General features: G+C 43.7%; 1 protein-coding gene across 1 annotated transcript in view; it reads left to right on the forward strand.

Moving 5' to 3' along the window:
* Positions 1-14,218, forward strand: part of LOC116806888 (ras GTPase-activating protein 1) — a 168,801-nt gene that overhangs the window by 39,372 nt on the left and 115,211 nt on the right. Inside the window, exon 2 of the mRNA XM_032744707.3 lies at positions 10,843-10,992. Coding sequence (XP_032600598.1) covers positions 10,843-10,992 — 150 coding nt within the window. The remainder of the gene's footprint in view (positions 1-10,842; positions 10,993-14,218) is intronic.

Consider the following 14,218-nt stretch of genomic DNA (forward strand, 5'->3'; position numbering starts at 1 on the left):
CCTTCTATCCCCTTTATGGCCTTTCCTTATTTGGTGAGTTTTCTACTTTTCCCTGGAACTTAAGGCACCATTTCAGAACCAAGCAAATATAGCAAACATATCACAAGCAGTTCTTTCTTAACCACTATTTCCTTATCTACACAGCGAACTTGTTCGGGCACATCTTGGTTCAGTGAAGAAATTTGACCATTTATTTATCTCAGGTATAGATTAGGTTTGTTCCTTTCATTATCGCTACCCTCTGTTTTTTCTCCTCCTCTTACACTGAGTGCTACTGGCGGGAGCAGATGTGTTTTTCCCCAGTGAGAAGCGTGTGTGTGTGTGTCCCCGTGTTGTGTGAGATGAGGGGGGAAGTTGAGAAAGTCTCGGCGTGTCTGCAGCTGATATTTGTGCATTAGGGGCGATGCAGACTGATCTGGAGGTGGGGGGGGGCTGCTGAGACTTGTGCTTGTGATGGAGGAACTTGGTATGGGGGTGGCAGCTTTCCCTGTACTTACCTTGCAGCCAGTTGTCCTAATAGCAAACAGCCGCGCGCTGGCATATTCCCATAGCCTGGCATAATCCAGCTCCTCATTGTCCCACTCCCATTTTAGGCGTAAAATGCACAGCACAACTTTATACTGACCAGAAACAAAACAAATTCGCTACCGATTTCTAAAAACCTTGGTTGAGAAGCGAAAAGCACTTAGATTTTAGCCCTGCAGAGTAGTAGCAGCAGCTTGTGCTGCTTTTAAAACTGCCGCCTGCAGGAACGGGTTTCCCCACGCCATGTGGCCGAGCGGCGACCAGCGCTGCCTGTGCGCGGCAGGGAAGCCCGAGCCGGGCTCCCCCCGCCGGCGCTCCCCGCAGCCACCAGGAGCCATGCCGCCGTCCCCCGCCACTATCGGGGTAGGTAGGAGCCTCCCCCCGCCCCTCTCCCCCCCCCCCGCTCCCTCCGAGCCGGCACCGCCGCCTCCGCTGCTGCCGCGCGGGTTCTAACAACTGCAGAGGCACGCTGCCTGTGGCTGCACGGGGCTGCGCAGCCTTTTTAAAACATTAACTTAAGGGGTATTTTACTGCTCCCTTGTCCCATATTTAAAAGTTTTCCTTACCGTATTCCAAGTCAGTGTCCGCAAGTCGTTCCGAGAAGTCAGTTTACCCGCGTGCTAAAATGTGTATTTCAGTCCTGTCCTGGACCGAGTTTCACCAAGTGTTTAAACCGGTCTGTCCCCGACCGTGCCTTGCCAACCTAATAACCACACAGCGAACCGGTCTGTGGGTTTTCGGCTGGAAGATGAGTGAGCTCACTTTTACCTGTTCTCCTGGGCTCCCCGAGCCCAGAGCCGGTGATGTTTACCAATTTCTCGAGTCCACGAGAACGTACCTTCCCTCCCTGACCCATCCGTGGATGGATCCCTGTAACTCCCAGAGTTTCAGGTCGTATGCGTGTTGTGAGTATACCCGAGTCCTTTCGCTTCCCCCGTAGCCGACCACCTCCCTCACGGGCTAGTGAAACTGCGGCATATTGGGGTCCTCACTCGTGCCGTGACTATGCCACGTCTCACTCAAACACACACCCACCCACGCGCCACCCAACCATGCAGTACTTACGGCTCCTTTTCCCGATTGGATTCTTCGTGCACGTCGATTTTACGAGTGAAAAATTGCTGCAGCCTCGGAGATTTAGCTCCGAATTCCGAGAGGTCTGGGCCTGTTTATACCCTTTCCTTAACGTGGCTTTTCGCCTGTTTTTGGAATCTGGTTGGTTCCGTGGAGTACCGCAGTCCTGTCTGGCTGCAGAAATCAGCAGGGCGCCACCCGGATCAAGGATAGGGAACTCCCTGGATACCCCCAAACCAGATCACGTAAGGGGTCACCAAGTTTGTTATAAATGAAAATTTGTTTAGCTAAATTAATATGAAAAAATAAAGTATTCATTTTGCAATCAAATTTTATCTAGTCAGCCACAAGGAAAGAACAGAGCCGAGCCTGGGGTCGGCCCTGGGTGTGCAACAAGGAGTCAGCCTCAGCAGAAGCTTTCCTCTATGCCCATACACCTCCATCCTGGCACAAGCGGTTTTTATAGGGAAAATTCCGCCTGAGGCCAAGATTTCAGCAATCAGTCTTTTCTTCTATTCAGAGTCCATATGTCATCTCTGAAGTAAAAAAAAGGTTAAACAGAACTTTTTAAAGGGGACGGTAACAGCAAGCAGTTTTTACCAGCCCAAAAACTTATAGTAACTAAAAGTCACTATGGGTCAGACCCACAGTAGACAAGGAGGGCAACCAAGGAAAAAGAATAAGAATTTTCCTCCTGGAAGCCCCCTTGGTAATTGTTATGTGTAGTAGATATAATTCGCGCCATTTCTAATATGATATATGTGATATTGAATATTTGTTGGAGTATACATGTTTGTATTAGGATTCCCCCCACCCTCGCAGGGGAGACTGGATGTATATTGGAAATTGATTTACAAGTAAGAAGGTACGGCTCCCCAGGAGATGGGCCATGTCTGGGGAGGTACGGGTGCTGATCTCGTTCGCGTGAACAACCCGAGATGGATATCATGGAAATCCTCGGGCAGATACATGTGAATGCAGCGCTCACTCCGGACACTAAATTGTTCTCCCTCATCACCAAAAAATAAAATCTTATTAACATATGGACTCTGAATAGAAGAAAAGACTGATTGCTGAAATCTTGGCCTCAGGCGGAATTTTCCCTATAAAAACCACTTGTGCCAGGATGGGGGTGTATGGGCATTGAGGAAAACCTCTGCTGAGGCTGACTTCTTTGTTGCACACCCAGGGCTGACCCCGGGCTTGGCTCTGTTCTTTCCTTGTGGCTGGCTAGATAGAATTTGATTGCAAAATAAATATTTTATTTTTTCATATTAATTTGGCTGGACAAATTTTCATTTATAACAATGCCTTGCCCACCCAGACTATGTAAGGTACCTTTTTTCGACACCCCAGAACCTTAAGTACTGATACCCTAAGTTTCCCCACTGACCTAGTTTCAGCACCCTGCACATTTCCCTTTATTTTATTGCACAGAGGAAGGAAATGTTAGCAAACCTCTTAGACTTACTCGAAGTGGATTCCTGTTGCCAGAGAATCACTGGTCCGTGTAGGCCCTCACCCTGACCCCTTCCACCTCCCCTGAGGTTTGGCTATCCTTCTTCCCTAGAGATAGCCTCAGAGTCAGGGGTTCTGGCCTCCGCATGTTGCCCAAGCTGGACTTCCCACCCCCTGTACCCTTGAGGGAATGGGCCACACGACTACCCTTCGAAGCCGCAGTCCTAAAAGGTCCTACAATACTTAACCCTGATTCTTTTGTGCAGTTTTGGATGCCACAATATAAGAAAGATATAAAGCTATTGGAGAACATCCAAAAGAGGGCTACAAACATAGTAAAGGGCCTAGAGGGGAAGCCATATGAGGAGCAGCTGAGGTCACTTGGTTTGTTTAGCCTGGAGGAGAGAAGACTGAGGCGAGACTTCATTGCAGTCCTCAACATCGTGAGGGAAGGGGCAGGTGCTGATCTCTTCATTCTCATGACCAGTGACAGGACCCGAGGGAATGGCTGGAGCTGTGTTAGGGGACATTCAGGTTGGATATTAGGAAAAGGTTTTTCACCCAGAGGGTGGTTGGGCACTGGAGCAGGCTCCCATGGGAAGCGGTCACAGCACCAAGCCTGACAGAATTCAAGAAGCCTTTGGACAATCTTCTTGGGCACATGGTGTGATTCTTGGGGCTGTCCTGTGCAGGGCTAGGAGTTGGACTCAATGATCCTTATGCATCCCTTCCAACTCAGCATAGTCTATGATTCTATGAATTGTTGCCACTTGTCTTGGTTTAAGGGACAGGTGTCTGCCAAGGAAGGTGGGAACCTCCCTTGGAATGGGAAATGTGACCCCCTTTCCTCTAAATTATTATAACTTTGAAATTACAGGGCTTTTAGGCAAAGATATGGGAAAAGGAATAACAGTACTTTTTTAATATATATATATATATATATATATATGTATGTATGTATAAACAATACAAACAAACAAGAACAGTGGCAGCAACAATAAACAAAACCAGAAAACCAATAACAGCCTTCTTTCTCTTGGCTGTCAATCTCATTCCCCTTTGGCGTAGTTATCAGTTGTCAGGGCCACTGTAATGATTGCCCCATGGCTGCAGGGGGCGCTGTGGCTCGAGCTCAGCTGCCTCTCCACGTGGGTAATGGCGACTCAGCCGGCGAGAGAAAGAAGGGGCAAACTCACGGGGGTCAGCCGGTGTCAGTGCCACTCGGGATGCTGAATGGACTGCAGCAGGAAAACCTCGGAGCAGCAGGCTAGAACAGCAGAGACAGACACACCTAGTGTGGCAAAGTGTAGCAAAGACTCGAGCCATGCCGGAAGCCGCGGGCTGTCCGGGCGGGCATGGGGTGTCAGGTTAAAGGGTCGTAAAAAGCCTTGAAGCAGTGGCAGAAAACATTGGGGCTGGGTGGCGGCAGATGGGCTGCTGCAGGCAGCTGCCGTAAGCAGCTAGGAGACACTCCCTCCGGAGGGGGTCAGGGTCCCTGGTTTTTTCCTGAGCCACCCGAGTAGATGGTGAGGGTCCTTCCCAGTGAGGTTGGGTATTGAAAAAGGTCCCAGTTCAACGTCTGCTCTTACGAGCAAAGGCTCACCTACGGTAGGAGAAGCAGTAAAGGGCTGAACTCCCCGGTGGCAGCGAATTCTGCCCCACAATAGCACCAGCCCGACTGTTCCCCTCTGGTCCCAAGAGAGAGAGCGAGGGAGGACCCCAGCCCCTTACCCCCCTAGCCAAAATCTTGCGGTATCACTGCACTTCCCAAGATAAAACCCCCCAGCTAAGAGACTGCAGCCAGCTGCACCCCTCCCCTCATCTTGGCCACATCCTTTGTCTCTCTTAAGTATTCATCGTTCTGGTCTTAGGCAACAAATGCGAGAAAAATTCCCTAAGAGAGAGAGAGAGAGAGAAAGAAAGAAAGAGAGAAAGAAAGAGAGAAAGAAAGAGAGAAAGAAAGAGAGAAAGAAAGAAAGAAAGAAAGAAAGAAAGAAAGAAAGAAAGAAAGAAAGAAAGAAAGAGAAAGAAAGAAAGAAAGAAAGAAAGAAAGAAAGAAAGAAAGAAAGAAAGAAAGAAAGAAAGAAAGAAAGAAAGAAAGAAAGAAAGAAAGAAAGAAAGAAAGAAAGAGGAAGGAAGGAAGGAAGGAAGGAAGGAAGGAAGGAAGGAAGGAAGGAAGGAAGGAAGGAAGGAAGGAAGGAAGAGGAACAAATCCTAACCTCCAACATAATTTAAAACTTTAGAACTTAATGTTGAAAATACAGAAGTCTTCCTAGTTAGGACTAGGCAAGAAAATAAGAGGTGACTGGAAATTATAGGGATCTTGTCCTTGGCAATGATGAAAGTTTAAAATCTTAGTAATAGTGAGTTTGTCTTTGAAATTAATACATTTGGTAAAAGTCATGGCCAGAGGGACAGCTTCCTTTTTGCATAGCGAGGTAAGACACCATTTTGCATCTCTTTGGGGGAAATCATATTTGGTGTTGTGAAAAATGCCAGTCACTTGGTTTTTAAAATTTCAAAAGTTTAATAATAATAAAATGGTTATAAAAATAATAATACAATTAGAGTAATAAAGTTTAGAGTTAGGACAATTACAAGACAATAAAAAGCAAAGAATTACAGAAGTCCGGATGCTCTTGGACACTAAGTCACGAAAAGCATACCTTGTGAACAAAGGAATAACCTTAAAAGCAATAGCCGGTTGCATATTCATATATCTCATACATGATACATAAATTCCTTGCAAATTAAGAACTTTTCTGGTTTTTGTCAACTTCTCCTTTATCTTGCTGGTTCTGTTATAAATGAAAATTTATTCAGCAAAATTAAAAATAAAAATAGTTTTATTAGCGGCCAAATTCTATCACGCCAGCCACGGAAAAAAACCCACAGTGTCGAGCCCGGGGATCGAACCTGGGTGTGGGACAAGGAGTCAGCCTCAGGAGAGGTTTTTCCCCTATGCCCACACACCTCCATCCTGGCACAAGCAGTTATTATAGGGAAAATTCCGCCCGAAGCCAAGATTTCAGCAATCAGTCTTTTCTTCTATTCAGAGTCCATAGGTTAATAAGATTTTCTTTTTTGGTGATGAGGAAGTGTCTTAGTTTAGGGTAAATTTGGGGAACACCTTCTGAAAGGAGCTTCCAGGAAATAAACTTCTACGGCTCTTCTCTACTTACTTGGTTCAGGGAAAAATTTCTTCTGAGAGAGAAGTGGAAAAGAACCTGTTTATTTAACGAACAAAGCACTCCCCAGCACTAAAACAATTAACAACACTAGATGATAACAAAACTCTTTTACTACTTTGAAGAGATGAATAAATTTAGAAAGTCTTTCCTGGGAGTGGTCACCCGGGTCTGGACGCTGGGGATTGCTCTCTAGCACTGGGGATGGCTGCTGCAGATCACAAAATGCAGGCTCCTGGTGTTCCTTGGTGTTTCCCAGATCCCAGTCCGGAGCAGGTTGTATGGTATTCAGGAAGAGGAAAGGAAAAGCAACAGTCTAGGGAAAGAATTGGACTGCTTAGTTAATCTAACTAGGAAGTAAAGGCAAAAGCAGAAGCAAGCAAAGCAAGCAAGCAGGCAAAGCAAGCAAGACAAGCAAGCAAGTAAGCAAAGCAAAAGCCAGCCAGCTAGCACTAGCCTTTTCTAGTCAGCAGACCATGGGGGGAGGTGAACCAGCTGATAACAAGGCAAAACAAACCTTCACTTTCAGAGTCAGTTCTGAAAGCACAGAACATAATATCAAACGTAAACAGAACACACGATTGGAGATACAAACACCATAACGTCACCCTAGGACAGGAAGAACAATTCAGTGTCCCGGAGTTTTTGAATCCCTTGATGAAATTTACGGGAACGCTGCATTCACATGTATCTGCCCGAGGATTTCCGTGATATCCATCTCTGGGCGTTCATGTGATGATCAGCGCCTGGGGTCCCCGTATCTCTCCAGACAGGGCCCATCTCCTGGTGAGCCGCACCTTCTTACTTGTAAATCAGTTTCCAATATACACCCGGTTTCGCCTGCGGGGGTGGGGGGGGGCTAACACAAACGAGCGTAATCTAACAAGTATCCAATATTACACATTTTATACAAGGAATGGCGCGAATTATGTTTACTACACATAACAGTTCCAAAAAGACAGAGAGAAGGTGGAAGAATGTTTGTCTTTTCTAAAAAGGAGGCTGTAACTTTTTATGGGCCCCCTTCGCTGACATCTCTGTGTGAGGAGTTTCTTGATTATCTCATCTTCCTGCTTGAGCTTGTAACAAATCCTATATCACAGAGTTTCTATTTTAACATTATGTTGTAACCTAAAACTACATTTAACACACTACTTAAAAGAATTAATCCAGCATAACTTTCTAACATTGCGCATATAATATTCATTGTAACATTTAGGAAAAGCCAATCATAAAATATGCATTTTTCACAGTGTGAAGTTGAGAGGTGTTAAGCATTGCTTCTAACTGAATGCATTAAGCAATTGGCAGTTGGAACAGCATAAAATTTAAGTTATTGATCTTGACCTATGTCATGGTTTGACACGGGAAGAGAATTTTTTTTTTTGGAAGGAAGAGGTCAATCCAGTCAGGGGTCAGGTTTGGATACTGACACTTAAGGTGACCAATTGAAGGTGGACACGCCTCTGAGAACACAGAGGGGTTAAAAGCGGAATTCCCAGGAGGACTCGCTCTTCTTTGGTTCCGGTCATTGCAAGGTACAGACCTCCCCCCCCAGCCCGGGCTGGGTGGGGGAGGGGAGCCATGCGGCCTGCAGAGGTAGGCCAGGGGGTGAAGGATCGGAACTGAGCTGGGCCAGCTCTTTCGGACGGAAGGGTGGAGAACATCTGGGATGTCTTTGTTCCCCCCCCCCCAAGCTAGAGGGAAAAGAGATAGCCAGCAGACACCTGGAAGTTTGCCGGCAGAGGAGAAGGAGAAGGGAGGGGAAGATGCCCAGCGTGGGAGATGGGAGACGGAGTCCTGGGCTGAGATTTCAGCCGTCCAGGGAGTCTGGGAATTTTAACCCTTTCTTGTGAAATGAAGGCTTTATGAAATATTACTCCTCCTCAATTTGAAGGAAAGAGAGACAGCCTGGGACCTCAGATGTTCAGAGAAGAAGGTTGGGGGGAGATGATGGAGTGGCTTTTGGCTGGACTCTGCTTGTTTACCATAGACTGAACCACTCCTTCTTTCAAGAGGGACTGCATTTTAGGGGGATGCACTGGTGAGCCAAGAGACCTTCTTCAGCAACTACCAGTTCAGGAATGGACAGAGAGAGCTGAGGAGGGGGTGAGGATGCCCTCCGTCTTCAGAGAAAAAGAGAAGGAGATCTCTGTCCTTGGACCCTCGGCCCCAGGGGAAAATGGGAGGGACTCTAGTCCCGAAATGCGACACTGGACTGTTGTTCCTGGTGGTCCTTGGCAAAGCATCCTTAAAGGGGCCCTATAAGCAGTCTCTGTCCATGCATGGTGGTGAGAGCACTGTGACATGGAGAGGAGAGTGTCACACTGGCCGGTGTGTCTGGGCAGTGCCACGTGTGACATGGAAACACAAGAGGTGGCAGCTGTGTTTCCTGGGGGTCTATGGTGCAAGGGGGACTCCTCTCTTCCCCAATGGACTCAGTATTGATTATATAGAAGCGTGAAAACTTGATTAAGTATCCAAATGGGTCTCGCTGTGGTTTGTTGGAGTTGGGTGGTGGGAGTAGGAATGTTTTGGAAGGTTTTCATTTTGATTTTTGTGTGGTTCTTTTTCTTTTCTTTTTTTTCCTTTTATAGTAGTAGTAGTAGTAGTAGTAGTGTAATAAAGTTTTTCCTTTGTTATTAAGTTTGGCCTGCTTTACTCCGTTCCCGATCACATTTCACAGCATTCGATTTATAGGTTGTATTTTCATGGGGCGCTGGCATTGTGCCAGCGTATAACCATGACAACCTATAAAATTCTAAATGGTATAGAGCCATCTAAGGGTGTCCTGGTTCTGACTGGGCTTGAGTTAACTTTCTTCATTATAGCCCTGGTGGCATTTTGCTTTGGATTTGTGGCTAAAATAGTGTTCATAACACACTGCTATCTTGACTGTTGCTGAATAGTGTGTTCAGAGTGTTAAAACTTTCTCAATTTCTCACTGTTCCCTCTGCCCTCCAGCAAGTAGGTTAGAGGTGGGAAGAAGTTGAGGGGAGAGACAGCCAGGACAGCTGACTGAAATTGGCCTTAGGGGTTCCATGCCATGTCAGGTATCATCTCAACATTAAAAAAAAAAAGAGGGTGTGTGTTCCAAGGTAGCCGTTGCTCAGTTTTGCTGGACGTTGGTCTGCTTGTGGGAGGTAGTGAGAGAGTGATTGACTTTGCATTGCTTTGGGTTTTTTTTTCTGTTTCCACTAGCCTATTCCTTTTTTTCCTTCACTTATTAAACTTTTTTTCAACACAGGAATTTTCTTGCTTTTGTTCTTCCTGTTCTCTACCCTGTTCTGTTGGGAGTTGGGGGAGTGAGCAAGCCGCTGTATGTGTGGTTAGATGCTGGCTGGGGTCAACCCACCACAGATAGGATCTTTCTAACCTTGCCTCAAATGCAATACAGTGTACAGACAAAACAATTCTTTCACTGGTTTAACTTGTTTTAATCAGGATGGGGAGATGCAAAGGAGAGGGCTATACTTACAAGACTGCAGCTTTGCCAATGAAAACAGTGTTGGCACTGGTACTATTTCTGCTGTTATATGTAATCTGTATAATTTTTTTATTTGACTTTCATTCTGATGGAAGTGAAAGTTGGCTTTGAGAATTTCTATTTTATGGAAAAAAATGTTTTTTGCAAGATTTTTATTACCTGCTAAGCTGTTTTGTTAGGTATTTTTACTCTCAACTGCAATTTTTCATTTTTTTTTCTTGTGTATTTTAGGCCGAAAGATTACTTTCATATCACTTCTAAAACACTTTTTATGCAACTTTTGCAAGACGTGTAAATTGGTAGAATCAATAGGTTAATGGTCTGAAATAGCTGATAATTTAAATAGTATAAAACATTAGCTGTATAAAAGTTTTCGTTTTTAAAAGGTTTTGGGACCAACACTTGGCTTTGCTTCGATTGCTCCCTCCACTGCTGCTTCCCCCATTTGATTGCTTGGGGTTGAAAGAGGTCAAAATTGAGGAAAGGGTAAGGAATGTTTTAATGAGTTTAGCCTTTGACTTAAACTGAAGTGTTCTTTTGTCATATTATGAAGTCTGTGAGTTACCATGCATTTGTATTTGCTCTTAATAGGCTGCATGTTGTACTTGGGGAAGACATTTTGGCTGAAATATACTCTGGTGTGAATGCTGTAATTTTTTTTAGGTGCAGATTTTGATACTGTGATCTGTGTTTGTTGTTTGAGAAACAGGTTGTATTGTAGCCTGAATGGAAGCCTGAGTGGGCTTAAAATACAGCATATCAGTTACCTCTGGTACTACTTATTTACTGAAAATGAACAAATTGGGGAATAAAAAAAGATGGTTATAGAGAGCCTTTGTCCCCTTTGGATGGTTCAGAGTGCTTTTCTCCAGTGTGAATTATTTGGGGAAATGGGTTATTTGAACCTGTGAAGCTTTCCAAATTCTGCGTGTTGGAAATAAGTAATTTGAGAGAGGTTGCACATGTAAACATCTGATAGCCTTATTTGAAATAAAGGTTTGGATCTTTATCCATTGCAACTGAGATCTTTCATTAGTTTCATAGCTCTGTTCTGTGAGAATAAACAGAAGCCTTAACTTTTAAGAACATCCACTGTTACATGTTTTTTAGGTGGTATCATGGAAAACTCGACAGAACAATTGCAGAAGAGCGTCTTTGGCAAGCAGAAAAACCTGGAAGTTACCTTATTCGAGAGAGTGATCGGAGACCGGGTTCATTTGTGCTTTCATTCCTTAGTAAAACAAGTGTCAATCATTTTAGGTGAGAAGTAAATGTTTTCTTTTAAAACACTGTAACTTATTTATTTGTGGATTTAGAACGTAGTATGGTATAGAAAACAATTGTATTATAAATTAAATATTTTTGACTTTGCTTTTTATCCATGTATGGTATAGCTCTTTGCTAGGGTTTAATTGTTTTAAACCATGCTACAAAAATTCCTTTACAGGCTGAAGAATGAAAATGTGAGGAAACCAGCATTATCAGGATAGAAAAGCTTGTCTAAAGCTGTTCTGACTAAATTTACAGTAACATGCAGGCTTCTTAGTAGTAATTAGATTGTTTGAAGTCTATTCCTCAGATATTGCAGCTTAAAGAACATATTTGAATGTCAAAGTCATAGCAAATCAGTGTTTATAAGATAGCTATAACAAGGGGAAACAAAGAGGTAATATGTTTAAAAATATGAGGATTTGCTGGAATCAGCTTTCAGTCTATGTTAGAATTAGTTGTTCTAAATACAAGTATCCATTTATCTGAAATTGTAACTGTGGTTATTTTACCATTAGCAAGTTATAGACATTAATTTAGTCTCATTTGGTGTAAATCAGATGTTCTGGGAAGCACTTGAATGTTAGTCAGCATGTAGTGTGCTGCAGTGTAATGTTCATCTTCACAAAATACGATATCAAGTGCATCTTCAGCACTAGAAAAAATCTTTGTCAGCTATCTAGATAACAAGAAATAAACAGAAAACAAATTTTCTTGCAAAGCAAACAAATAGCATGCACATGTTTTCATCATGTCTGAGCTAACAATTCATGCTTCTCAGCTATAGTGATTCTTGTTAGGAAACTGATTACTATGTAACTGTAGTAGAGAATGAAGTTATGTTAATACTTGTTTTTTAAGTTTAAGTTTTCAAGAGTCTCATTTTTAAAACTTCTACTTACTGTAGCCAATATCAGGTGTTGAATGTTGGTTTGTGTCCACCATAAAATTGTTTCTGGCATCTCAGAAAATGGGGAACCATTAAATGCTACTTTCTAAGAAAGGAATCCTTATAATATTTTCAAATCTTAAAGAATATTTTCTTCTTGGATCCATTAAATATGTAAATTATCTGAAGGAAACAAATTTGTCTGCTGATACTGGTATTCATAGAGCAGACCTGCTTTTGATTTTACTTGTTGACTGCAGAGTGTATATATTTTTTGTTACTAGAAGGGCAGATGCCACACTCAAACATTTTTCCAGCCTCAAGATTGACAGTCTTAAAGTTAATTCAGCCAAATATAGGGATGTGCCCCCTGGGTCCCATAGACTGGAAGTGTCACTTCCACCAAAGCTTGGTCTCTGCCAAAAATGAGTGAAATTTTCATTGCTTGACAATTTCCCTGTTATTTGTTTCCTAAAAGTGATATTTCTCAGATTAAACTTTCCTTATATATTTCTGTTTGACTAAAATACCAATATTGTAGGTGAAAGTTCTCCAAATCCCCCTCCCCTCAAGTTATATATGGGCATATGTTCATGCAGCATATGATTGACAGATAGTGTATGGGTCCATCAAAACGAAATTCTTTTTGGCTGTAGTAGTATATTTTTTGGTGAGTTGCTGAGTGATATAAAATATTGGGAAGGAAAATATTTATATTTTCATCTTGCCCTTCAGAATTTTCTGTAATTGAATGGAGGTTAGCACATGTGATGTCTATGTAGAAGAATGGCCAGAAAGAGGATTTGGAGAACTACAGGCCTGTCAGCCTGACCTTGGTACCAGGGAAGATTATGGAGCAGATCATCTTGAGTGCCATCACACGGCACATGCAGAAAAAACAGGTGATCAGGCCCAGCCAGGATTGGTTTATAAAAGGCAGGTCCTGCTTGGATAAACTGATCTTCTTGTATGACAAGGGGTGACCTACTTAGTGGATGAGGGAAAGGCTGTGCATGTTGTCTACCTGTACTTTAAGTCCAGTAAAGCCTTTGGCAGAGTTTTCCACAGCATTCTCCTGGAGAAACTGGCTGCTCATGGCTTGGACGGGTGCACTGTTTGCTGGGTAAAAAACTAGCTGGATGGCTGGGAGCAGAGAGGTGGAGATTGGAGTTAAATCCAGTTGGTGGCCAGTCACCATTGGTGTTCCCCAGGGCTCAGTACTGGAGCAAGTCCTGTTTAATATCTTTATTGATGACCTGGAGGAGCAGATCAAGTGCACCCTCAGTAAGTTCACAGATGATACCAAGTTGGGTGGGAGTGTTGATGGGCTGGAAGGCTCTGCAGAGGGATCTGGACAGGCTGGATCGATGGGCTGAGGCCAGTTGTAGGAAGTTCAGCAAGGCCAAGTTCTGGGTCCTGCACTTGGGTTATGACAATCCCATGCAACACTACAGGCTGGGGGAAGAGGGGCTGGAAAGCTGCTCAGTGGAAAAGGACCTGGAGGTGCTGGTCAACAGCCAGCTGAATATGAGCCAGTGTGTGCTCAGGTGGGCAAGAAGGCAAATGACATCCTGGCCTGTATCAGGAATAGTGTGGCAAGCAGGACTAGGGAAGTGATTGTCCCTTTTTACTAAACACTGGTGAGGTTGCACCTCAAATACTGTGTCCAGTTCAGGGCCTCTCACTGCAAGAAAGATATTGAGGTGCTGGAGTGTGTCCAAAGAAGGGCAATAAAGCTGGGGAAGGGTCTGGAACACAAGTCTGTCTTATGGGGAGCAGCTGAGGGAGCTGGGGTTGTTTAACCTCGAGCAAAGGAGGCTTATGGAAGACATTGCTCTCTAGAATTACCTGAAAGGAGGTTGTAACCAGGTGGGTGTTGGTCTGTCTTTCCCAAGTAGCAAGTAATAGGATGAGGGGAAGAGGCCTCAAGATGTACCAGGGGAGGTTTAGATTTGATATAAGGAAATATTTCTTCACCAAAAGGGAAGCATTGGAACAGGCTGCCTAGGGAAGTGGTGGAGTCACCATCCCTGGAGTTATTTAAAAGGTGTGTCGATGTTGTGTTTTAGGATCATGGTTTAGTGGTGGATTTGGAAGTGCTAGGTTAATGTTTAAGTCCCATTATCTTAAAAACCCCCATGGTATTAAAGGTTTTTTTCAAGCCTGATTCTATGATCCTAAAAATTATTGGTTTGCCACTGCAACAAAGAGTTCTGGTGGAAAGTATGACATTTTTCCAATTTATTACATAATTTATTGGAAACTGTTTTTAGCATTCTGTAAGCTTCATAAAACTGATAATTTCACAATTTTTTACCAAAAAAATAA

This window comes from Taeniopygia guttata, chromosome W (genome assembly GCF_048771995.1).
Source record: "Taeniopygia guttata chromosome W, bTaeGut7.mat, whole genome shotgun sequence".
Taxonomy (NCBI): domain Eukaryota; kingdom Metazoa; phylum Chordata; class Aves; order Passeriformes; family Estrildidae; genus Taeniopygia; species Taeniopygia guttata.